Source organism: Hippopotamus amphibius, chromosome 11 (assembly GCF_030028045.1).
Source record: "Hippopotamus amphibius kiboko isolate mHipAmp2 chromosome 11, mHipAmp2.hap2, whole genome shotgun sequence".
Classification (NCBI taxonomy): domain Eukaryota; kingdom Metazoa; phylum Chordata; class Mammalia; order Artiodactyla; family Hippopotamidae; genus Hippopotamus; species Hippopotamus amphibius.
This window is the reverse complement of record NC_080196.1, coordinates 7,057,169-7,085,000: the sequence shown is the minus strand read 5'-3', so window position 1 is coordinate 7,085,000 and position 27,832 is coordinate 7,057,169. Positions and strand designations below refer to the sequence as shown.

The 27,832-nt window shown below is 38.2% G+C and overlaps 1 protein-coding gene across 1 annotated transcript in view; it reads left to right on the top strand.

The window, feature by feature from the left end:
* The window catches only part of LOC130831595 (orofacial cleft 1 candidate gene 1 protein-like), a gene marked incomplete at its 5' end in the record, with an annotated part of 175,328 nt that overhangs the window by 2,665 nt on the left and 144,831 nt on the right, over nt 1-27,832 (top strand). Inside the window, one exon of the mRNA XM_057699860.1 lies at nt 12,869-12,955. Within this exon, the coding sequence (XP_057555843.1) occupies nt 12,869-12,955 (87 nt within the window). The remainder of the gene's footprint in view (nt 1-12,868; nt 12,956-27,832) is intronic.

The window sequence follows — 27,832 nt, the reverse complement described above, 5'->3', positions numbered from 1 at the left end:
GATGTCATCAAGAGGAATTCTTATGCTCAGTGGGCCCAGGAGCCTGTGTGAAAACCTTGGATTTTAAGTGTGTGAATGGGTATTCCGAGGTGGAGTACCACGCGATGGCTTGACTGTTAGAAGCACAAGAAAATGAGTCGTGGAGAATAATTATAGTTGTGGAAGATCAGGTGTTGGCGAGATGAGGTCTGTCGAAAGGCTGACATCTGGGGTAAGTGTCAGGGCGAAAGTAATTATACGCAGGTGCTATCCAGTAGAAATACCATGTGAGCCATGAACGCAATTCGGAATTTTCTAACAGCACACATGAATAAAATTAAAAAGAAACCAGTGAATGAACTTTAATAATACACTTTATTTCAACCAATATGTACAAATATTATTTCAACTTGTAATCAATGTAAAATTTAAAGCGATATTTTACCTTGTTTTGGTATGGAGTCTTTGAAATCTGTGTGCATTTATACTGACAGCAAGTCTTAATGTGCGCGAGCCTCGTGTCAAGTGCGCCACAGGCATATGTGGCTGGCAGCTATGGAACTGAGCAGCGCAGTTATAGCCAGCTAGATTTGCAAGTCCAGCCACTCAGGTTTGCATGGGAGGATTTGAGGAACTCTCAGAGAACCTTAACTTTCCAGCCTCCAAATGCTGTGTAAGGGATATTGACCCACAGTGTATCAGTTCCAACACTGGCTCAATTGTACTTGTCATGTCTAACATCATTTCTATGATACAAATAAAAGTCTGGATGTAAAGAGTATTCCTGGAGATGGAGTGAATAAATTCCCCTATGAGCCAGGAATTAGTAAATGGGGAGAGAGAAAGTTTTGTAACTCAAAAGTAGATCAGTACAAAATCAGGAAACAAAAATGCATATTAAGTGGTAACTGCTCTCATGGAATTTGCAGCTTAATAATGCAATCCAATTCACCATTTTCTTAACTAAACTGTATGAATAAAAAAAAGTAGATCAGAGTAGAAGGAGCTTTAGATGAAAAATCGAGGAATGACTTCTATCCTGACAAATCCAGCTAGATGTGGACATAGGTTGGGGTTCCACCCCCTCTATTCTGAAACATAATCACATTAAAAAACTTATTTGAGGGACTTCCCTGGTGGCACAGTGGTTAAGAATCCCGCCTGCCAATGCAGGGGACACAGGTTCGATCCCTGGTCCAGGAAGATCCCTCATGCTTTGGAGCAACTAAGCCTGTGCCCCCCAGCTACTGAGCCTGAGCTCTAGAGCCCGCGAGCCACAACTGCTGAGCCCGTGTGCCACAACTACTGAAGCCCATGAGCCTAAAGCCCGAGCTCTGCAACAAGAGAAGCCACAGCACTGAGAAGCCCCTGTACAGTAACAAAGAGTAGCCTCGCTCTCCGCAACTACAGAAAGCCTGCGAGCAGCAACGAAGACCTAACCCAGCCAAAAATAAACAAATAAATACATAAATAACTAAATTGATTAATTAATTAAAAAATCATCTGATGGGTCTCTACCCAGACCCACACTGCTCACTTGCCTTTGGAGGAGCCTCAAAAAAAAAAAAAATTCAATTGCAAATGAGATGTGCAACTTTATCGGCTGTGAACAAGGAAGAATATTTGAAATACTTGAATTTAGAAACTGCTAGGTATTAAAGAACACAATGTTACTTGTTAATACAATAAAAAAGAACATTTATATCATCTGCCAATGTGATGACTTAAGTAAAATAGAGTAACTACATACTTTGCCCACAGTATTATTACAATGAGCACAAATTCTCATCCTACAAGTACATATCAAATACATTTCCACCTTTTAGATGCTTAAAAAAAAAAAGCAACTGTAAGTAATGGCAGAATACCAATACTACTTTACTTATCCAGATTATTTCAGAGAAATGTAAAATTGTTGGCTAGATAGCGATTTAAATTATCAGGGAAATGTCTAGGAGAGAGATTTTCTAACAACAAACTTTGGATTAAAAAGACTTCAAACTTGTGATGGATTGAGTCCCTTAGTATAGGAGAAATGTGATTCAAGTAAATACACGCTGATCTTAGGAACAAGCAAAATAAGGAACTACAGAGTGGTCTGATTTTAAGATCACTTGGAGGGTATCCTCAAATCCCCCCTGAACACTCCAATGTTAAAGCATCCTTAGAAGCTTGTTTGTCTAAAGGTTCTCCAGGGAGAAGGACAGTGTGCTGCAGAGCTGACACTGTACACTGGTATCAGTCATTTTTACAAGGTGTGAATGAGAAAAAACACAACAAAACTCTCAGTCCTTCCTGCTTCCTGCCAGGTCTCCTCCCACCCACTCTGCCTCTGCTCCTCACTTCTAAAACTAGTCTTCTCGGCTCTGTTTGTGACCTTCTTTCCATTCCTATTACCCTTAATTTGTAGGCATGCACTTAGCAAAAACATCCAACCCTCTGTTTTGTAAATTTTGGGAGGGATAACACACATGTGATAATTTTTGGCCACATGTCCTCTGCTCTATCTTGCCCGGAACTCAGATGCTTCTCTGATCCCAGCTCATCCACTTCGCTCACTGCCAGCCGTGGCCTGGCCTGGCCTGATGATGGGAAATTCAGAATTACAGCACTTGAAAAGGGAGAGCGGCAGAGAATCCACAACTGCTTAGAATTTCAAAAGTTAGAGGAATTGGCTTAGGTTCTAAACACAACAAGGGCTTGAGGGCGGGTAGGTCAAAAGGGCATATTTAATAATCTGAATATATAACATGGTGATGCTAAAAAGTATTGAACGACTGACTTCTAAATGACAGTAAAATGAAACGTGGGACAGATGTGAGAGGGAGCCACGGAAAGGCTTTAGATAAGAAGAAATAAGAAATAATTACAGAAGTGAAACAGTTCAAAGGATGGTGAGTGATTTAGTTGCACTTGGGAAAGTTTTCTCCTTTTAATCTCTAATTTTCACTGAGGTTATTTCAAGTGTTCTTTTCATCCTGCTTCTCTCACCCGAAGTCCTAGGGGAGAGCATTTGATCGACCACGCTTAGGTCACTTGCCGGCCCCCTGGCTTTGTCACAGGTGGGGAAGCAGGTTGTGTCAGCCCTTCCTGGCTTCTGTCACTGGAGACAGGAATCTGGAGTTACTGAACCATCGTCATAGACTATACACACTGGGAACTAGGAAATTGGGATGCTATTAGGGAGGGGAAATGGATGCAAGACAGCAAGACAAATCAACCAGGCACACATCTGATAAATGTCCCTTACAGCTCCTCAGTCTGGGATTATTTCCTGATCATATCCTATTGTTCATAACATCAGTACAGTTAAAAAATGGGAGTGGTATATGTGTGATTAGTAGGATATAAAATAATTTATATATAATTTGGTATATATATGTACCAAAATACTCCATTTCCTCTTCCTCACTTACTGAAAAGCATACTGATCGAACATCTGTTTGTCAGGCACTAAGCTAGATACAGGAGATGCAAAAGTGAACACAACAGACACGGACATTCCCTATGTCTTGAAACATGTTACATCAGCAGAGTCACATTGAGGGCAACTCTGGAGATTCTAGTTGAGTAACCCAGGTTAACCTGGCACTCTCAAAAAAAGCGATAGTTTCTCACACAAGATTTTTACATTGATTTCATAAATACCATTTCTCAGATTGAGTGACTCTAGAAGTATGGGTAAATCAGGAAAGGGGTGTGTGTGTGTGCGTGCACACGTGTGTGTACCACATGGGAACAGCTGGGATCCAACTTTAGTTTATTAAACTGTGTTCAGCCTAGGACTGAGCATGTCTGAGAACTTGTGGTTTAAAGTGGACTAAACCAAACACAACTTTTTAGTGAAAAACCTATAAAAATTTAGGTTTTCTGATGCTTCAGTGATGTGGGCAGTATTTTAGCAGCTGGACAGAATTTTTTTTTTTTAAACCTAATTACCTTTAAATATTGGGTGACATTTACAAAAATTCTTTCTGGCCATCAGAATAAGAAGTTACTCTGTATTAATGAAATTCCATATTCAATTCAAACTTCGCTAAGCTCTCTTGAGCTGCCATTTGACTGGTTCATTTGTTGCATTTCCATTTTTAAAAAAGTCCTGGGAAAGGACTAATTCTAAGGAAAGAGGCACATGATCTTGATCTCAGGGCAGGAGATCAAAACTAATTACTAACTACTGTACAGTGTTTGCCAGTCATATTGTCCCATGGTCTAATCCTCACGCATTTATTCCTGGGTCTTGGGGAGAGGAGCTTGGAATAAAAACTGAGATCTCTGTCAGTCGCTGGGGACCTCAGGAGCTCTACCTGCTAACCTGTGTGACATGAAGGAAAACCATGTGGGTAAAGACTACATGCATTCCTCTAGTTGGCATTGCCAATGGAACATGGATGGGCAGAGACATGAGTTCAAGGTTTGATCAGAACATGAGAAGATGTTGGATAGAACTTGGGATGACCTGTAACGGGTACCAGCAAGAGTCAGTATTGGAAATGACAGCAGTCACTTGAGGTGGCCCAGCAGCATCTCTGGGATTGACAGGACGTGGTTTCCCGGTTCCTCCACAGGGTGGAGGAGCCACCATTGATTCTGTGATGGGTTGGCTTGAAGAGCACCTCTGTCAGCATAGAAACCTTGGCAGCAGGCAGCAAAGCAGAAGCCTCAGTCGTAGAGAAAGAAAATGGCAGTTGTTCCAAAAGAAGGGGAGAGGAATGAATTTCAGCATCGGGGACCTAAGGCCTTAGATTCTCTCCAGAGAAATGAGGGGGAGTTTGAATTAAGGGTAGGAGATCATAATAGTTGTGCCTGAGCTAGAGAAATCCTAAGTTAGGGCTTTAATTGTGACCCTAAATCGATCTTCAGATTGGCGTGGCCATTAGAAATACACATGCACAAAATTTTGTAATAAAAATAACATGTAAAAAAAATAAAATGAAAAAAATAAAGTAACATGTAAGTGTACATGTTAAGTGCATAATTCAAGCTGTAAGAGAAAATATGTGATGAGAATTGTTTTTCCTCCCAGTGCACATAGCCTAGATTATGTAAGAAGTGGTATTATATAAAACTGTTTACATTGTTCTCATTTATAGCCGTTTCCCCGTCAAGATGGAAAAAAAGGGTGTTATATGAAATATATAGTACATTTAAAGATCTTTTTTTGCCTTGAGACATTTCAAATATTATTAAGAAAAAGAAATATATAGGAAAATCATTTGCTTTAGGTTTATTGAACTGACCTGGATTTGTGTCTTTAGATACCCTTTGGCTCCTAAGTGATTTGAACCTGTTTCATTGACTTGGAGGCCTAAAAATAAACACTCAGGAAAGCATCCTTCCTACAGAAATAAAGAAATATTTTTATGTTGATACAAGATGGGTAAAATATTTGGTCAGTTTATACAAATCAATACAAGTCAATTTAAGTTTACTTTCTTGCCCCCCCTCCCTTTTTTTTTTTTCTTAAATGGAGTATCAGAGTTCTAGAATAATGTTTACCCAGTTGGGGAAGGAGCATTTTAATCAAATGTTTGAGTTTTGGGAATTTCAAAAGAATAAGAAAAGTTTAATTAATTTTCTTCTCAGAAGGAGCTGCCCACCTTCAGGTAATCAGACAGACTTGCCCTGGAAATTGGCAGAATGTCTATTGACATTGTCTTTTCCTATTTCTGTTAATACTAAAATTGAAACCATTGATAACAGCTTACCCGCCATTAAGCACCCTTATATTTATCTTCTCTTCAAATTGATGGTAATGAAAGCCCCAATGTATGACTTTGTTTGTAAAACAATATTGTATAAAATCTGTGATAAGTATCATAATTGGTTGGAGAATTTTTGTAAGAATTATTTTAACATTGAGAGATACTACTTTATTATTCCAGTTTATTGATAACATAGATTCATACTTGTAAACCACTGGCTTTATTTATGTGCCAGTGAAATTTATGTACCTTTAAAATAAAAATGTGAGCACAGGAATCTGGTAATGGTGAAAAGTATGGTTAAGAATCTTAGAATCATAGAAATGCTAGAAGTAGAGATCATAGAGCTGATATTACAGAAGTCTAGTGAGTCTTCTAATATAAACAGCTACACAGTAAAAGAACTGAGAGAAAAACTTATTTTTGGATACATTAGTGATGTAATTAGCCTCAGTAGTTGGACAGGTTACTAAATTGTTTACCTATATCTCCTAAATATTTGGTGAAATTTTCTAAAAGACTTTTTTGCTTCCAGAATAAGAAGTTGCACTGTATCAGTGAAATTCCACATAAATTTCAAAGTTCTGGAGGCCACCATATTGACTAGAATTCAATATCTGGATTTCCATTTTAAGAACAGTTTTACTAGAAAAGTCTCTTAAGACCTTACATAACTTTTTCATGACCTTATACATGTTTTTAGCATAAATTAGTACTTAATCTCCAAAAAATTCCATTTAGAGTTTCTTTCAGATATATTTTTTTGTTTTCTGTTAAAAAGATTTAATTGAAAATAAGATTTTCCTTGGCCTTCATCAGATTAATTCACCAAAAACCTTATAAAAATAAGACCTCTGGGAAGACAAGAACCCTTTGCATTATGAGATAGAGTTCGGTTGTCTATAAATTACCAGATTTTTTAAGAGAAAGTATTATTAATTGATTGTTTAAACTAAATCTAATAACCTAATATATTGATTGCTTTCATAGTGAAGTGTGCTTCAGTGTGATGAAAATATTACTACCTGAATGAACCCGTACATACAACACATGAAAATAAGTAATAATAGATGCAGGGAGAAGACATAGTTGTTAAATGAATGAAGCCACAATCAGAAATATTAGGGGGTGATTGACATCTGATATCAGCTCCTTCCTAATTGAAAGGCAATATTCTAAATTCTACACAGAAATGTATGGACTTGTAGGATAATGGTTCCTGGCTTCAACTAGAAAGAAAAAAAAACACACCAACTTTGATATTGCTTTCGAAGGACTTTTAAATATGCGCAAAAAAACAATACATTTATACTTAACCTTTTGAATTATCATTTTTACTTAAGTAATGGAAAGATCTTCCTGTTTAGAAGTTAGGTACTTAGGGACCCGCTTTAACTCTGAGGATTCGAGGTCCGGAGGAGCACAAGATGTATCAATGCCTTGGGGTCCTGTCGGATGAGCCCTGCAGCAATTATGCACACAACAGCACTCCAGTGGTTTGAAAGTTAAAATGCCTGGTAATTTACCAGGAGGGAGGGCCTTAGGGGAAGAAAGAATATGGCTCAATTAATTAGTACTTGTTAGCAAACTTCGACTATTACCCTATTTAGATTTTCAAATCACTGATATCGCAAATCCCCACAAGGTTTGGAAAGGAAGTTAAGAATAAGCAGTGGAGAAGGCTAATTTGTCCAACAGGGCACCAGCTTTTGCATATAGTGTGAGCAGTGGAGCCATTTTCACAGGATAGCCTTTCTATGAAGAAGAGAAGGGAACTGGTATTCAATTTGCTGTTTTTAACTCTGTGGTTAAAAACTTGTGCCTTTCAGTTCGAGTTTCTGGGTAAGATGAATACACTTGCTGACTCCCTAGGGATTCCTATGAAAATCTAATAGAAATAAATTAATTTTGAGAGTTATCTGGAGCTTTATTACGGGTGTTGGTTTTCTATTTAATCATTATATCTCCTTAGTGGCTGTTGTTGGTATTTTTAAATAATTAATGATTCTTAATGATTATCTGGTTGTTTTCTAAGGTATTATTCAAATACTTTGAAAATTATTGTCTTTGTTCTAAAAGCTTTCCAGTCAAATTTCTCATGTGTCCGTGGTATGGAAACATTGTCTTCAAATAATATTTACACAAAAGAGAATTATTTTCAATAATTTTAGCTCTGTTCCCCCTTATTTCTGTTCCAATTGCTTTGACTAAGATTTCTAAGAGAATATTGGAATACTGAATACTAACATTGATAGTGGACACCTAAGTCATAGTCTGAGATTTCATCTTAAATTTCGTTTTTTTTTTTTTTTTTTTGGTTTGGTTTAGTTTTATTGTAGTTTTCTTTTGATAATGTAATAAGACTTTGGTTTAAGATAATCATTCTTTATCATATTAAAAAGTAGCCATGTATCTTTAGTTGCCATTAATTTAAAAAATGTTTGTAAATCAATCTTATAAAAATAGTATGTGAGTGGATTTAGTAAAATAGACCATGTTTGGGTTTGACATAGTTCCCAGTAACCTGCCTTTTATTACAATGTCCTGATTTTCACATTTTTGTTTCATACATATATATAAACTGCCTGAACATTTAAACCTGAGACCTTGGTATTAGATTTTCAAAGTGGGGAAAATAGAAAGTTTTCCCAAATTTATTTATAAAGTTCACGGGAATGAAATTTGATTATAGATCTCTAGGCCTCATGCCTTTCAAAGGAATAATGTTCAGGAGAATATCTTAGTTTATAAAATTTTGGTGCATGGCTGTAATCATAGAAAGTAACTTTTTTAGTTATTTAGTTTACACAGGCCTTGTGTTTATTTAACTCACAGTGTGTTATAGAAAACATGATGACTGGTGATAAAAAGCAGAGCTGAAGCAGGTGGATTCACAGGAAAGAGACAAGAATGGAGCCAATAAACCTCTGGAGAAACGGATAGATGCGTTCAGGGCTTCTCTCTCTGGAGCTAATGGGGCTGATTTGAAAGCAAGTGGTTGCCTCGTTGAGTCAAGACGCTTCCATGATTCACACTAACCTCCCTCTGGTGGGCAATTTCATCCTCACTCTTATAGCCCCCCAGGAACTGCATGGGTGCACACAGAGGATTTCCTGACCAAAGTTCACGTGCGGTGTAATTTAAGTAAAAGCCCTGATCATATTCCGTGCAGCTCTGAGTTAAAGGACTGGAAAACCTGATATGTGTGGAAGGGGCAGAGGCAAGCACATGTGTCTTCCTCCCCCAGTTCAGTGAAAACAGCCCGAGAAATGCACTGACTGAGGCTGATTCTAAACACTGAACAGCTCTCGATGCTCTGTTTATACTCTCGATACAAGAGTATAAACAAAACCAATTTACTAGCTTATTAGTTTATGTATCACGCCCAATTGCTTCAATGCAGAAGCACATATATATGTATATATGCAATATTCAGATTATTCATCCGATGTAACAAAGAGTTAAATATCAGCCGTATTAAAACCTGTTGTATGTATATTGCTAAATGCCCTACTTTGAATTTCTCAGTGGGTCTGTTAATTTTCCTATGAGATGATTTTAGATATATCCAAAAGCATATTCTGAATGATTAGGACACTGTTAAGAATTTATCCTATTAGCAACCTACCTTCTGGTAATATATACCCTCTCTATTATTAAATCTTGACCTATCCAATGAAACACAAGCAAAGGAACTAGTGTTAAGATGAAGTCTGTAGTTTCCAAATTTCTAATAGGTCCCATGTGCTTCCCTTCTTAAACTCTGCCTACAATATTTAGGTTATTGGCCTATCTAGGCAAGATGCAACAATAGAAAGGAAGAATTATTTTAATATTTAATAATAGTCGGTTCTTATTTGATTCATGAGCTGATATATGTTGTAGCAAGAAATTGGCAAAATAGTAATGTTATAAATAATAACTATAAATATTACATTAGCACTTCACTATCTCAATAGTCTTGAGAACATAGTGATTTAATCCTTCATGTCATTCTTAGTTTGAAATAAAGGTATATGCAAGGGATGCAAACCTGCCCCCGCCCCAGGATGCCAAGTCATCCTTATCTGGCACTATTTTTCCCTCATGTCATGTGGTACCACCTAATAAACTATAAAATATACATATTTGTTTGCTTTTATTCTTCCACTCACAGAATGTAAGCTCTGTGAGGGGAGGGACTTTTGAATGTTTGTTTTACTGATATATTCACATAATAAGCACTCAGTAAATTTTGCTTAAATAATTGAATGCATGTGAAATATCATATCAGCATGAAGTGACCCTGTACAACTTAATAATTTGAGCAAAAACATCAGTTAAAAACTCAACTCTGGAACCACTGAGGAAGTTTGGATTCCACTCCTTACTTTACTATATTGTAATTTTGTGAGGCAGAGAATAACTGGGGTGCATTCACTAACAAAACCTGCTTGCCATGTCTTTATGCTTTTTGCCTTTTTTCCTTTGCCTATGCTTCTCCTTCCAATAAAAATTCCTTTCCCCTGTATTTTTGATATGGCTAATTCCTAATCACATTTTAAACCTACATCAGGTAGTAATTTCTCCAGGAAGTCTTTGAAGTCTCCAGTGTGGGCTAGGTGCTCCTACCATACACTCAAACAGAACTCTGTCCTTTACACGATATTAAATCACACCAGAGTAAATGTTCAGCTTCCCTGTCCTCCTAGTGCACTGGGCTCTGAAGGCGGAACCACCGTTCTCTGTCTGCTCTTAAAATCCAGACATAGTGTGTGGTTCCTGGAAGGACTCAGATAAATAGCAAAGGGAAGTGGGTCTTGAAGGAAAAGAGAGAGAGGATGGAGAAGAGAAAGGAAGAGCGAAATAAAGCATGAGAAAATGGTGATGAGTCTTGACTCATTTTCATCAAGCAACAACACCTAGACAATGGAAGGATTTGGGTATTACAAAAAGCTTCCAAAAAAGATTTATTTAAGGAATGAATTCAGGTAGTATTATGAATACCTCTGTGTGCCAAGCACAGATTCTAGGCACTGAGGGGGCTTCAGTAAACGGAGATTACGTTTTTACCCTCATGGAACTTATATTTTAGTGCAAGAGACAGATGATGGCAAGTGTAATATTCCATATGTAAAACAATGCACTACGTACTGTAAAGTGTAGTGCAGAATACACTGTAAAAACCTGTGAATCATATAAATACATACTGTAATCTAGAATTTCAGGATTTTTAAAGCGAATCAGCGGATTGCCTCTTTGCTCAAAATCCCTCCTAATTCTTTCCTTGTAAAATGCTATTTGCTGTATCCCGGAAAGTAAAGTACAAAATAAATCACTTCAGGAGTGGCATTTATAACTTACATGTGTGCCTCAACCCACACTGCACATGGAAGGAACAATTTGCATAGATTTTGAAGCCATGCGTAGACCTTGAAGGGGCCATCTTCCAGCTGAGCCGGGAAGCCTCCAGCCCTGAGGGGAGGCAGCGTCTGGAAGGCTCCCAGCGGGCAGGCCTCCTTCTCACTCATCTGGGCAAGGCCCTCATTTCTCAGCTGACAACAGGGATGAACATGGTTTGAGAACCCACAAGCCAGATCAGCTTCTCCAGACGTGTGGTTAAAAATGACTTCACTGTGTTTATTCTCCAAGGACTTGATTCACTTGGCATTATTTATTAACAAGGCATTTCAGTGCACAGAGAACTGGAGTTTTGTATTGACTGGGGGGGTTTCCAGGATGTGGGTACCGATAGCTGACCGATGCTGCCATGGTATTAAATAAGGGATACACTAGCATTTTTGCTTTAATAAAGGTGAATTATTTTGCCAGCATAGGAAAGTGTGTACTTAAAGTATCACAGCGCTTTATGTGAAAGGAGAAAAAACCAACAATTACGGTGAATGGGGTAGAATAACTGCATTGCAGTACATCGGACTTCGACTGCACACTACCAAGATTCATAGCAGCCTAGTAGTTGCTGACAGATAAAGTAACAAAAATGAAACTCATTTGTTTTTCTTTATTGAGACCTCAAGGTAAAGCAGATTTTCAGTTCTTGTACTTACTACGTTGATAGAACAGAGACTGACAGCAAAAATGTGCTGGTCCAGAGATATAAATGAAGCCTAGGTTCATATCAAAATTCCATTTAGTCCTGGAAAAAGAGCTGCTGTTGGGATTATGTTTGATCCTAAAACAAATGTGTTATGGAGTAGCACATTGTCCTTGGTACGTATTAACCCTTTCCTGTGAGCAATACTTTCAAAATTATTGCTGTTTTCAGTTGACAAAGCTTTATTTCTCTTGCAGTGTTTGAGGCAACGTGAGTTATTGTCAGAGTAGGTTACATTTTACTGAATGCAAATTACTAGCCACAGACTGCCATATGTGTCAATCTGCAGGAAGTATGAAACTAGATTTGGAAAATTGATAACAGACCTTTTTCTCTGTTACAAAGTCATATTTGATGCTACAGTTTGATTATTGACATCAGGACAAAAGTAAGTGGGAAATGTGAAGTGAGGATTTTTCATTTGTGTTGTTGAGATTGTTGATATGTCTTGAATAAAATTTCTGGCTAAATCATTTGTACCTTTCCTTCATGTTACATAAGTTGACATAAAAAAAGAGACCCTTGCACTTCCCTCCCTTCCTTCCTTCCTTCCTTCCTTCCTCCTTAGCTTCTTTCTTTTATTCCTTCATCCCTCCCTCCTACCTCTCTCTTTCTTGTTTCTTTTTACTCAACTAGCAATTATAGTTCCTCATAATTAAGACATTGTTAAGTTGACTGTGGAATTCAGGACACAAAGACATGATTTCTCCGTGAATTATATACAAGTGGGTAGATGGAGTCATCAGTGAACTCTAAGCATCATTATAATCCAATGGTGTCCATTTCTTGAGGATATCTTAAAAATAATTTTGATTAATTTTTCAAAGTATTATTCTAAAGTCTCCATTTGAAAATTTTCTCATTAATTTTTTAGCAACAGACAGATAGCATGAACGTGTTTCTTGAATTACCTTTTCTGACCTTTTGCAAGATGATAATTACAAAAAAGGGAAGCCTGGAAGACTTGTAAAAAATTAAGCTTATAAAGTAGCTAAAATGGCCCTTCTGTGCTGGTGTCGATTTCAAAATTAACATTTTGGTTCATGTGCTTCTAATAATCACTGACCCTTACTTCATGTACTTTCCACAGGAAATGAATACAGCAGAAATTACTTTGACCCACTGATGGATGAGGAAATAAACCCAAGGCAGTGTGGGATGGAGGTCAGCGGAGAGGGTGAGCTAGAATTAAGTATGTAATTTTTGTGTCAGAATATTCTTCTCCATTCATGAAAATGAGGTGACAAAGATCACACATGCAGTTCCATTTAGATTTTGCAGCTTACGATTTAAATGGTAAGTTTTAACCACTAACAGCATGACGGGCAGCGAAGGTTAATTTTTGATCAAGGACAGCAAGCTGGTCGGATAGAGAAGCAGGACTTGGCTTTCATTTGATGCTGCTCTAAGCAGTTTGCTGCCATTCGGAGGCCCATGCTAGGCACACGAAGGGCACTATCGCTTTACAAATGCCGTCTCAGCTCTTCAAGTTTCAAATGAGCATCCTTCACTAAAGTTCATCAGCACGTGAGATTTCCACCCCGGTGACTATCGAATTTCTTTCATTGAAGGCATGGAGCCACCATCTAGGTTTTGAACCACAAATCTGCAGTGTTATGATGGTTTCCTCTTCTCTAATCTTGATTCTAGGTGTGGTTGTAAAATAGCAGTTTAAAATTGCTCCTTATGTGCCTACTGCCATGCACATTTGATAGTTTACAAAGCACTCTAGGGTTTACAGAGGTTGTTATTGAGATCGTGACAAATATTACTTAGAGTCATTTGCAGCCCAGAAGATCAGATGTTAGCATGGGGCTCCAGACATTGCATCTGCCTCCTGCCGGAAGCGGAGCATGTTGGATGGATGTATGTATGTTCTAATCCTATGACTCAGGTGGTCATCCAACTTGGCATAATTTATGTTCGGTTCTATCTAATAGTACATAGAATATCCAATAGAACTATATATAGTTCTATCCACATAGTGACCATTTAAACCCTCTTCTAGAACTATGTTTTTTATTATTATTATTATTATTTTGGTAACGACATGACCTTGTTGCCTTATCCTTGTAAAAGAGTGAAGTAGTTCTCATATTCACTATTATACTGGCATATATAAAAGAATCTAAGACCACCTAAGTTTGTTGTTTCTTGTATGTGGTAAAAAATATCATCTATAGGGCTTCCTAGGTGGCGCAGTGGTTAAGAATCCGCCTGCCAATGCAGAGGTCATGGGTTCGATCCCAGCTCCAGGAAGATCCCACATGCCGTGGAGCAACTAAGCCCGTGTGCCAAATAAAAAAAGTAAAAAAAAAAAAAAAAAAAAAAAAAAAATCATCTATAGAGAGTGGCTAATGGAAAACATTCATTTTGATCAAATGCTTATATGTTCTATGATTTGACAAACCATAATGGCTTATTCTGAAATGATTTTTGTGTAATAGATGTCATAATCCACTGAATATGAGATCCTTTTTATTGGAGAAGAATACCATATTATAAGTGCCCTGCAATATGCATTTTAAAATCATTGTTCCTATTATCACTGATTTACAAAAGGGTTTTTTTTTTTAAGAGCAAGGCAGCATGTTGAACAGAATTTGTGTCTTTGACATAAAATAACTAAATAGCCATCCTGAGTAATAATTTCTTTGTAATTACATTGCATCTCTATAAATTAACTGATGAGAAAGTTATCATAAATATGTCCTTTCAGCACCCCTGCAAGTTGATAATAGAATTCTCTATGACCGATTCACAAAGCCGTTTCAGGAGAGTGGACGAGGAGGAGCCCAAGGTGAGAGACCAGTTATTTCCAGTTTTTATATTAACATGAGTCGTAAATTCATTGAGATGGTTTCATGCAAATGCTATTCTTTTTTTTCTAAATATAACCCTTAATTGATGACCTATGTATGTTTTTGATGGCTGCAAATATTTAACACAGCTAAGGTTGGGGGGAGGAATTAATTATGGCCCAATTTCCTATAATTACATAGAATTTATAATCCTAGACAGCAAAAATGATTTCACAGACTTACTATTGCAGGATCCCACCATGTCATATGATGTATTTGGACTCACTAATTTATGAGGCTCTATGCCACTCTTTTTAAAGACTGTTTCTTAGGTTGTAAACAAATTCTTTGTGGTGAAAAAAAGACAAACAGTACAGTGTTTTCAGTCTTAGCATGGGAATGGTGAATGTTAGGCTCTTCAGGTAAGAAATTCTTATGTGTATTAATCTAGGAACTGAAAGGTAATCCTTTAAAAACTAAACTTCAGGTTCTCAGTTTAACACATACAAATTCATGCCAGAACCACACTGGAGTTTTTAACCAAAACGTTAAGTGTAAATTGCTATTTATACGTGTATTCAAATTCATGAGGAATAATTCTATTTTAAATTTTTTCCCTCAGTGTGTGTTTAGTTTTTCTCAATCATTTTTTTCTCAGTTGTTAAAATAACTCCTACGGTACTTATGAGGAGAAGGCACTGATTACAGCTGTCTTCTAATTGTTATGGTTATTATTCCTATTGAATTGGTGCTTAGGCTTCACCATTTGCTGTGTGACCTTGGGCCAATTTCTTTTCTTTTTTTTTTTCTTTTATAAATTTATTTATTTATTTATTTATTTATTTATTTAATTGGCTGTGTTGGGTCTTTTTTGCCATGAGCGGGCTTTCTGTAGTTGACAGTGAGTGGGGGCTGCTCTTCATTGTGGTGCATGGGCTCCTCACTGCCGTGGCTTCTCTTGTTGCAGAGCACAGGCTCTAGGAGCATGGGCTTCAGTAGTTGCAGCACATGGGCTCAATCATTGTGGCTCATGGGCTCTAAAGCACAGGCTCAGTAGTTGTGGCACACGGGCTTAGTTGCTCTGCGGCATCCTTGGGCCAATTTCTTAAACTTTCTTTGCTATTTCTGCCAAACGGACATATACTACCTGCCGCAATGGAGTAGTTATGGGGATTAAATTATTATCACATGAGCAGACAGGATAAGCACATATGTAGGATGATGAAGAGGATGCTGATGCTGATGGTTGAAGCTGATGATAAAAATATTGATTCAACATGTCTTGAGTGGCTGCTGGGTACCTGACCCGTCCTAAGCACTGTATATATTAACTTATTTAAACATCATAATAGCCTTGAATGTTAGGTCTCATTTTTGATCCCTATTTACAGAAGAGTACCCCCTAAAATTTTTATTTCAGCCTAGATTCACCACCCCTTTAGTTTTTTGCTAGTAGTTTGTGTAGCTAACTTTTTATTTCTTTTTGTCTTTAGCAACCCAGCAAACTTGTTTTTCAAGCCCACTTGATCCCTTCTTTTGAGGGATCCTAATTCGAATGATGTATTAGTCAGGATTCTCCAGAGAAGCAGAATCCAATAAAACCAATAGAAAGGGGGAGGGATTTACGTTAAGACTTTGGTTCTCATCTTTGTGGGAGCTGGCAACTCTGAAGTCCTCAGGGCAGACTGGCAGCGCGGTGATTCAGGCAGGGCAGCAGGATGGAAGCTCAGGTGAGAGCTAATGTTGCATATTCTGGAGACTGGAATCCACAGGTGGGCCAGAAGGCCAAGAACTCAGGCTGGACTTTGTACGCTGCAGTCTTGAGACCAAATTCCTTCTGTTTGGGGAAACCTCAGTCTTTTTCTTTTTTTTAAGCGCTTTATTGGAATATAATTGCTTTACACTGTTGTGCCAGTTTTTGCTGTACAACAAAGTGGATCAGCTGCATCTACACATATATCCCCATATCCCCTCCCTCCCGCGACTCCTTCCCACCCTCCCTATCCCAGCCCTCTAAGTCATCACCCATCATCGAGTTGATCTCCCTGTGTTATGCAGCAGCTTCCCACGAGCTATCTGTTTTATGTTTGGTAGTGTATATATGTCAATGCTACTCTCTCATTTCGTCCCAGCTTCCCCTTCGCCTCCTCGCCCCACCCTGTGTCCTCAAGTCCATTCTCTACATCTGCATCTTTATTCTTGCCCTGTCACTGGGTTCATCAGTACCATTTGAAACCTCAGTCTTTACTCTTAAGGCTTTCAGCTGATTGGATGAGGCCCGCCCAGCTTATGAACAGTAATCTGCTTTTCTTAAAGTCTGTGGATTTAAATGCTAATTACAGTATTACCTTCATGGCAACATCTAGATGGTTTTTAACCAAATAACTGGGCACCATTGCCTAGTCAAGCTGATACATCACAAATGGTTATATTTAAATCAGGGAGGCCTCTATCTTTTTAGCATAGCATCTGAGTCATCAAATATACACTGAATACCTTTTTTGTGTGTGCTAGATATTGAATAAGGCACTTTTGTACCTAACATGTCCCTTCCATTCTGACAACTCTTTGCAGCTTGGGTCCCTTGAAACCACCAAGTTACACAGGGGTTCTGACAACTCTTTGCAGCTTGGGTCCCTTGAAACCACCAAGTTACACAGGTGGCACTTATAGGTAGTACCAAATAGGTCTTCCTATCGGTATAATTTATGAGCTCACAAAAGTTTTAAGGAGTTTGTAGAATAGTCAGGAACTTCACCAGGTATTTCCTACAGGAGGATATAACTGAGACCTAGGAAGTTTAAAGACTTACGCAAGGCAAGACAGTGTACAGTGAGCAAAGAAGGCAGGCCAGCCATCCTCTGAATGCTGCACCCTGCATTTCCTTCTGAAAAAGAAGCTCTCTTCCATTGGTTAAAAGTGTCAAGGTTCTTGTTAAAATTCTAACGCTGAAGGCATGGAAAATTCCATATTTTACCTTCCAGTATTTTTTTAGAGACTGGAAGAGAGAGGATTATTTTATATTTACAGGATGCACCTAGCTAGAGCAGTAGATACATTTTGTAGATGATACTGATTTCAGATGACAGAGAGAGAAGTGAAGTACACATACCATTGATATAAATGCTGGCATTTCTATGTAAAGAAGCAAGGCAGGCCACATAAAGTCCCTCTGTGTGTGCAGAGCTTGGGAACTCTTCTTGGGGATTCTAACTTGAGAAATGAACCCAAGGCTCTGGCTTCTCCTAAAAGTATTCATCTCCAAATCTGGTTTCAGCAAAACAGCAAGTACATGGTAAGATGTCGAAGTAAACAACATGTAATATTAATGCACAAGAAAGTGCAGTATCTACACTTAAAGATGTATTGGGTGAGAGGGCAAAAGGCGTTAAAGCACAGCTGTACGTTGCTCACTTTAGGTATATGACAGGATGGACAAAGTTTGTTGGCAAGGTTTTTAAGTTTTTACTCTTAAAACCTGGGCTTTAGTGATTTCCCAGCATGCTAAAGATAAAATAATTTGCTAAATTGTTGATGACGAAGAAATGAGGCTTGATCCGATGTAAGAAAAATGCTGGTTAAATTACTGTGTGTTTAGTGACATACGTTATGTTAAAGGGACAAAGAGCAAGTGGAGTCCATGTGATTTTCTTGGGGTAAATAGATGAGAGCATCGTGGAAGAGACTTTGGGTCCTGAAGAGCCGATGACTTCCTGTAAGAATCTTGGACTCTACACAGAGAATGGTGAAGCCACCTCCGCTTACAGTGAGGAGATTGAAAGATACGCCCAGAAAGACATAATTCTGCCTGGAAGTTCTTCATTGGAACAGGTCAGCACTAAAATCTATATCAAGAAATGTAAAATAATCTCACTTTTTAAAATAACAAGCTGAAATGTCCGTCCTGCACATTGTCTTCTGATTTCACTTAGCAAATGCCCCTTCCTGACTTGATCCATGACTTTCTGAGTCTTTCAATTTTTTTCATATAGATTTTACCATGTAGAGCTTACACTATCTTATCAATATCAATTGTAGCCCTTGCACAATTTAGTTTCACTTCACCTTTTAAAATTTCATGTTAGAGTGATAATTTCTAGCATATGATGAGGCATCTATAGTAAAACCTGAAACCAGCATAAACTTAACTTGGATAAAAGTAAGAAATGACTTGGGTCCATTTGGATAAGCACCGTATAAATATGTGAATCACCTCATATTTATGAAGTCACTATTAAGGGACTTAGCTTGTGCAGTGTTGTGACTACTGCCACACAAGGGAATCTTCAGTCTGTGGATTGTGTTGACTTCAGAGTTATCCTTTCTGTTTCCTGCACCTGTAGTTTCTATTTATATGTAATGTAATAGCATATGCTCAGGTTTACCAAAGACAGGAAAAATAGTTTTTCTATGTAGTCACCTTGTCCATCTTAAATAAAAAAACAAGAATCCTGCAAGTCTGGGTCTGTGTGTGTGTGTAGTTTTTTTGTGAAAGGTAAGCTGATTTAGGATACAAAGCAAAAAAAGTGTGTTATTCAAGTCAAGAAGACTGTTCTCAATGATGTGTTTTATAATATCAGATCACAAGTGGAAATATTTTCCACTTTAGAATTGAGGGGAAAGAGTTTCGTTTTGGGGGGTGTTTTCTAATTTGGAGTGTGAAAATTCCATAACAGAGTTTATTTTCTTCATTTGTGCCTTTTATAGCAGACTATTCTGGACACATTAAGGTTAGATGTATTTTGAGCTTTCTTAAGTAAATGACTGTAATTAGCAAGTACAGTCTTTCCTAACCTAGGCACCCTGGTGGCTCCTGTAGTGGATTAAATTGTGTCCTCCAGAGCTGCCTAATCCCTGGTAGCTGTGACTGTGACCTTATTTGGAGGCAGGGTCTCTGCAGATGTAATTAAACTAAAAATCTCCAAACAAAATCATCCCAAATTCAGATGATTGGACCCTAAATCCAATGACCAGTGTCTTTAGAAGAGAAAGGAGAGAGATTTGAGGATCTGGGCCACAGACACACATAGTGGGGAGGACATGTGAAGACGGAGGCAGAGGTTGGAGTGATGCATCTACAGGAAAAGGAATGCCAAGGACTGTCACAGTCACAGAAGATAAGAGACAGGCCCAGAGAGGATGGTCCCCTAGAGCCTCACAAAGGAACCAACCGCAACAACACCTTGATCAGACCTCTTACACCAGAACTGTGAAACCATAAGTTTCTGCTGTTTGAAGCCACAGAGCTTGTGATAATTTGTTACTGCAGCAATCGGCAACAATCCTGCCTCAAGGGTGGGGGAATCTCACGAGCGCCGTCACACCTCTTCACGGACGTTTTAACAGCGCTTTGTATCTTTATCAAGACAGGGCTCTTAAAAGACACTGAGGTGGAAACCGATGCATGGCTCTGTCTTTGCATAAAGCCTTTTTTAAACAATTATTTTTCAGATGTGTATTCTGATACTTTAACAGTTCAACATTTCGTTTTTTTTTTGGACTGTGTGGTGCCCTGGTATGTATATGTTTCAGAGAACAAGCACATGGATTCCTTTAGGATATGTAGCTGGTGGCTTTTATATTCTCATCCTGTAAAAGGGCAGCTGAGGAGCAGAAAGCTCACCTGCTGTGCTGTGGGGAGGCTGACTTACAAAGAATCAGCCCAGTGTCTAGGAGCTCAATGAGAGCTGAACTCAAGGCTGCATTTTTACCATGTGTCAGTATCAGGAAAGAGTAAGAACATTCACGAGAATTTAAGTTCTCCACAAATGTGAACATTATTCCCTCCTAATAACAAAATTTATGATCTTCTCTATTGCTTCTTCTAAGCTGCATGTCAAATCATGTGAAATATGACCTAGACTGACTGAATAAATGACCAAAAGAGAAGGCTGGTGCTGATGGAAGAATGCGCGGACAGGACAGATGGATATGGTGGAGGGAGGCTGGGCGTTGGAGTCAGACCTCTGTGTGAGCTCCTGTTGTGGCATTTGTAAGGTGTGGGATTGTAGGCAAGTCCTTGGACTTCCCTGAGCTCTGTTTCCTCATCTGTAAATCGGGGGAAGTGAGATCTGCTTCAGTGCATTGTTAGAAGGATGAGATGAGTCGTCCATCAAGAATCAGCACAAAGGAGGTGCTCCTTAAATGGCAGGGGCACCAGAAGGAGAAAATATTCAGTGGCCCCTTCTCAGGCCAATGCCCATCAAGTTCTTACCCTCACCGTGTCGGGAAATTCCCTGAACACCCTGTCAGCATTATATGCGGGAAAAAGCTTCAGATCTTGTATTAGAGCTGATGGCTTATCCTTGGTTTTGAAATTTATATGAACTTGAACCACTATGTAAAATAGGGCTGAATAATTTGAACCTCTTGTAGTTGTGATTAATGTGATATGTCCAAGTGCCTGGCAGTTAATGTTTTCCTTTTCTTTCTTTCTTTTTGTTTTTAAGGTCTTTATTGGAATATAATTGCTTTACACTCTTGTACCAGCTTTAGAGGTACACCAAAGCAAATCAGCTGTATTTAGACATATATCCCCATATCCCCTCCCTCCTGCGACTCCCTCCCACCCTCCCTCTCCTGGCCCTCTAAGGCATCACCCATCATCGAATTGATCACCTTTTGCTATACAGCAACTTCCCACTAGCTATCTATTTTACAGTTGGTAGTGTATCTATGTCTATGCTACTCTCTCACTTTGTCCCAGCTTCCCCTTCACACACACCCCTCCCCCAACCCTAATTCCTCAAGTCCATTCTCTACATCTGCATCTTTATTCTTATCCTGTCACTGGGTTCATCGGTACCATTTTTTTAGATTCCATATATATGAGTTAGCATACGGTATTTGTTTTTCTCTTTCTGGCTTACTTTGCTCTGTATGACAGACTCTAGGTCTATCCACCTCATTACATATAGCTCCACTTCATTCCTTTTTATGGCTGAGTAATATTCCATTGTATATATGTGCTACATCTTCTGCATCCATTCATCTGTTGATGGGCATTTAGGTTGCTTTCATGTCCTAGCTATTGTAAATAGTGCTGCAGTGAACAGTATGGTACATGTTTCTTTTTGGATTATGGTTTTCTCTGGGTATATGCCCAGTAGTGGGAATACTGGATCATATGGTAGTTCCATTTTTAGATTTTTAAGGAACCTCCAAACTGTCTTCCATAATGGCTGTACCAACTTACATTCCCACCAACAGTGCAGGAGAGTTCCCTTTTCTCCACAGCCTCTCCAACAGTTATTGTTTCTAGATGTTTTGATGATGGCCATTCTGATCAGTGTGAGGTGATACCTTATTGTGCCTTTGACTTGCATTTCTCTAATGATTAGTGATGTTGAGCATCTTTTCATATGTTTGTTGGCCATCTGTATGTCTTCTTTGGAGAAATGTCTATTTAGGTCTTCTGCCCATTTGTGGATTGGGTTATTTGCTTTTTTGGTATTAAGCTGCATGAGCTGCTTGTATATTTTGGCGATTAATCCTTTGTCCATTGCTTTGTTGGCAAGTATTTTCTCCCATTCTGAAGGTTGTCTTCTTGTCTTGTTTATGGTTTCTTTCTCTGTGCAAAAGCTTTTAAGTTTCATTAGGTCCCATTTGTTTATTCTTGATTTTATTTCCATGATTCTAGGAGGTGGGTCAAAAAGGATCTTGCTTTGATGTATGTCATAGTGTTGTCTGCCAATGTTTTCCTCTAGGAGTTTTATAGTGTCTGGCCTTACATTTAGGTCTTTAATCCATTTGGAGTTTATTTTTGTGTATGGTGTTAGGAAGTGTTCTAATTTCATTCTTTTACATGTTGCTGTCCAATTTTCATAGCACCACTTATTGAAGAGGCTGTCTTTTTTCCGTTGTATATTCTTGCCTCTTTTGTCAAAGATAAGGTACCCATATGTGCTTGGGTTTACCTCTGGATTCTCTATGCTGTTCCATTGATCTTCCTTTCAATTTTTGTGCCAGTACCATACTGTCTTGATCACTGTGGCCCTGTAGTATAGTTTGAAATCAGGAAGCCTAATTCCACCAACTCCATCTTTCCTTCTCAAGATTGCTTTGGCTATTCGGGGTCTTTTTTGCATTTCCATACAAATCATAAGATTTCTTGTTCTAGTTCCATGAAAAGTGCCATTGGTAATCTGATAGGGATTGCATTCAATCTGTAAATTGCTTTGTGTAGGACAGTCATTTTCACAATGTTGATTCTTCCAATCCAAGAACATGGTATGTCTCTCCATCTGTTTGTTTTGTCTTTGATTTCTTTCATCAATGTCTTATAGTTTTCTGTATACAGGTCTTTTGCCTCCTTAGGCAGGTTTATTCCTAGATATTTTATTCTTTTTGTTGCAATGGTAAATGGGAGAGTTTCCTTAATTTCTCTTTCTGGTTTTTCATTGTTAGTGTACATGATTGCAAGAGATTTCTGTGCATTAATTTTGTATCCTGCTACTTTACTAAATTCATTGATTAGTGCTAGCAGTTTTCTGGTAGAGTCTTTAGGGTTTTCTATGTATAATATCATGTCATCTGCAAAGAGTGACAGTTTTACTTCTTCTTTTCCAATTTGGATTCCTTTTATTTCTTTTTCTTCTCTGATTGCTGTGGTTAAAACTTCCAAAACTATGTTGAATAATAATGGTGAGAGTGGACACCCTTGTCCTCTTCCTGTTCTTAGAGGGAATGCTTTCAGTTTTTCACCATTTAGAATGATGTTGGCTGTTGGTTTCTCATATATAGCTTTTATTATGTTGAGGTAATTTCCTTTCTGGAGAGTTTTTATCATAAATGGATGTTGAATTTTGTAAAAAGCTTTTGCTGCGTCTATTGAGATTATCATAAGGTCTTTATGCTTCAATTTGTTGATATGATGTATCACATTGATTGATTTGTGTATATTGAAGAATCCTTGCATACCAGGGATAAACCCCACTTGATCATGGTGTATGATCTTTTTAATGTGCTGTCAGATTCTGTTAGTTAGTATTTCATTGAGGATTTTTGCACCTATATTCATCAGTGATATTGGTCTGTAATTTTCTTTTTTTGTGACATCTTTGCCTGGTTTTGGTACTAGGGTGATGGTGGCCTCGTAGAATGAGTTTGGGAGTGTTCCTCCTTCTGCTATATTTTGGAAGAGTTTGAGAAGGATAGGTGTTAGCTCTTCTCTACATGTCATATAGAATTCACCTGTGAATCCATCTGGGCTTTTGCTTGTTGGGAGATTTTTAATCACAGTCTCAATTTCTGTACTTGTGATTGGTCTGTTCACATTTTCTATTTCTTCCTGGTTCAGTCTTGGAAGATTTAACTTTTCTAAGAATTTATCCATTTCTTCCAGGTTATCCAATTTATTGGCATATAGTTGCTTGTAGTAGTCTCATGATCTTTTGTATTTCTGTGGTGTCAGTTGTTGCTTCTTTTTCATTTCTAATTCTGTTGATTTGCATCTTCTCCATTTTTTTCCTGATGAGTCTGGCTAATGGTTTATCAATTTTGTTTATCTTCTCAAAAAACCAGCTTTTAGTTTTATTGATCTTTGCTATTGTTTCCTTTATTTCTCTTTCATTTATTTCTGATCTGATCCTTATGATTTCTTTCCTTCTGCTCACTTTGGGGTTTTTTTGTTCCTCTTCCTCTAATTGTTTTAGGTGTAAGGTTAGGTTGTTTATTCGATATTTTTCTTGTTTCTTGAGTTAGGGTTGTATTGCTATAAACTTCCCTCTTAGAACTTCTTTTGCTGTGTCCCATAGGTTTTGGGTTGTTGTGTTTTCATTGTCATTTGTTTCTAGGTATTTTTCAGTTTCCTCTTTGATTTCTTCAGTGATTTCTTGGTTGTTTAATAGTGTATTGTTTAGCCTACATGTGTTTGTATTTTTTACAGTATTTTTCGGGTAATTGATATTTAGTTTCATGGCATTGTGGTCAGAGAAAATGCTTGATATGATTTCAATTTTCTTGAATTTACCGAGGCTTGATTTGTGACCCATGATGTGATCTATCCTTGAGATTGTTCCGTGCACACTTGAGAAGAAAGTGTATTCTGTAGTTTTTGGATGGAATGTCCTATAAATATCAATTAAGTCGAGATGGTCTAATGTGTCATTTAAAGCTTGTGTGTCCTTATTTATTTTCTATTTGGATGATCTGTCCATTGATGTAAGTGGGGTGTTCAAGTCTCCTACTATTATTGTGTTACTGTAGATGTCCCCTTTTATGGCTGTTAGCATTTGCCTTATGTATTGAGGTGCTCCTATGTTGGGTGCATAGATATTTACAATTGTTATATGTTCTTCTTGGATGGATCCCTTGATCATTATGTACTGTCCTTCCTTGTCTCTTGTAACGTCTGTACCTTAAAGTCTAATTTGTCTGATGTGAGTATTGCCAGTTCAGCTTTCTTTTGACTTCCATTTGCATGGAATATCTTTTTCCATCCCTTTACTTTCAGTCTATATGTGTCCCTTGGTCTGAAGTGGGTTTCCTGTAGGCAGCATATAGAAGAGTCTTGTTTTTGTGTCCATTCAGCCAGTCTGTTCCCTTTGGTTGGGGCATTTCATCCATTTACATTTAAGGTGATTATTGATGTGTGTTCCTATTACCATTTGCTTAATTGTTTTGGGTTTGTTTTTGTAGATTTTTTCCTTCTCTTGTGTTTCCTACTTAGAAAAGTTCCTTTAGCAATTGTTGTAAGGCTGGTTTGGTGGTGCTGAATTCTCTTAACTTTTGCTTGTCTGTAAAGCTTTTGATTTCTCCATCAAATCTGAGTGAGATTCTTGCTTGGTAGAGTATCCTTGGCTGTAGGTTTTTCTCTTTCAGGACTTTCAGTATACCCTGCCACTCCCTTCTGGCCTGCAGAGTTTCTGCAGAAAGATCAGCTGTTATGAGTTTTCTGTTATATGTTATTTGTTGCTTTTCTCTTGCTGCTTTTAATATTTTTTCTTTGTGTTTAATTTTTATTAGTTTGATTAATATGTGCCTCAGTGTATTTCTCCTTGGGTTTATTCTGTATGGGACTCTCTGCGCTTCTTGGACTTGATTAATTATTTCCTTTCCCATGTTGGGGAAGTTTTCCACTATAACCTCTTCCAATATATTCTCAGACCCTTTCTTTTCTTCTTCCTCTTCTGGGATGCCTATGATTCAAATGTTGGTGTGCTTAGTGTTGTCACCAAGCCCTCTGAGACTGTCTTCCATTCTTTTTACTCTTTTTTCTTTTTCCTGCTCTGTGGCAGTTATTTTCCCCATTCTATCTTCCAACTTACTCATTCTTCTGCCTCAGTTATTCTGCTGTTTATACCATCTAGAGTATTTTTAATTTCAGTTATTTTGTTGTCCATTACTCTTTGTTTGCTCTTTAGTTCTTCTGAATCCTTATTAACTGTTTCTTGCTTTTTCTCTATTTTAGTATTGAGATTTTGGATCATCCTTACTATCATTACTCTGAATTGTTTTTCAGGCAATTTTCCTATTTCCTCTTCATTTATTTGGTTTTGTGGGTTTTTCTCTTGCTCCTTTGCCTGCAAGGTGTTTCTTTGTTTTCTCATTTTGTCTAATTTGTAGCATTTTCTGTCTCCTTTCCCTATGCTACCTAGTAGTAATTCCTGTTGTTTCTGCTCTCTGCCCCCTGTGGTGGGGTTTGTCTGGTGTCTTAGTAGGCTTCTTGGTGGGAGGGTCTGGTGTCTGCTTTCCGGTGTGTGGCTCTGAGTCTTTTCTCTCTGATGAACGGGGCTGTGTCAGTTGGTGTGTTTTAGGGTATCTGTGAGCTTAATATGGCTTTAGATAGTCTGTGTGCTGATGGGTGGGTTTGTGTTCCTGTCTTGTTTGTAGTTTGATGTGAGGTGTTCAGCACTGGCAGTTGCAGACAGTCAGGCAAAGCCAGGTCTTAGACTGATACAGGGCTCCATGAGAATTCTCTGCAGTTAATCTTCCCTGTGGCTGAGGACTCCTTAGTGGTCTAGCATCCTGGATTCAGTGCTCCCTCCCCAGAGCCACCTACTTGACTTCTGATGGAGTAGTCCAAATTTCATAGGTTGCTTGTCCCAGCAATAAAGAGGTTTAAAAAAGACTGCCCAAGCCCCAGACTAATGGCAGAGTGTTGAGTCAAACAAATACTAAATCAAGGAAACACATACATGCACAAGACACACAAATACCGAATCCAATAGAACATAAGGCACTAGAAAGACTTGACAGAAGAACCCCAGTATGCAATCAGACAATCAAAGAGAAAATCAGCAAAAATTCAAAACCAAACCAAAACAAAACAAAACAGAAACCAACAAAACAAACAAAAAAACCAGCCATACACACACAAACACAAATCCAGTGAAATTTTGAAAGCAAGGATCAAATATAATAAAGAGCAAGAGTATAATCAGATAGACTGAAGATTCCCCAAACAAAATCAGACAATTATAATTAGAACTAAGATAAAGACAAAACTTAATACTAAAAACCAAAGCAGTGTGTCACCTGGAGAATAAAGCAAGGAAACAGAGCAGACTGATAATATTGATTATAAGTATATTAAGATAAAATAAACTAAAAAAGGATAGAAGACAGGGCAACAGAAGAGCGTAGTGTGACTGGAAATATGAAAAGAAAAAGAAACAAATAGAAATGTATAAAAGACAGAGAAGAAAAGAAGATAGGAGAGATAAAGTCAGCACTACAACAAAACTTAGCTAGAAATAGAAATATATAAAAAGGCTAAAAATAAAAATAGAAGAAAAAATGAAATAAAAAATATATTATAAAATGTGTAGATCCCTTAGGACTAAGATTGTAATTAATTTTTTAAAAAAAGCTAAAACTAACCCCAGAATGGACCAGATCAATAGAATTAATACTAATATTTCTGTCTCCTTGGGGTCTCAGCTGTAAGTGTCCTTCTACCTGCCTTGGGCTTTTTGTATTACTCTGCATCCAGCAGAGCTCCCTTTATTGTTCATCTGTAAGTGCCGCTGTATGGGGAGAGAGAGGGTACAATAGTGGCTCCTTCACCTGGGAGTGAGTGAGGAGTAGTACCCTGTCTGGGTTGTGGGAGCCCAGGCAGCAGTGGCAGTGTGTGTTGCTGAGGGAAGCCAGCAGCTCAGGCTGAGAGAGTGACTACACCCGCGACTCCTCCCCTCTGTGTACGACTCTGCAGTAGTGTCCTGCCTGGGTCGCGGTGGCCAAGGTGGCAGTGGTGGTGCCTGTTGTAGAGGGAAGCTGGCGGCTCAGGTGTAAACAGAATGTCTCCAGAGCTC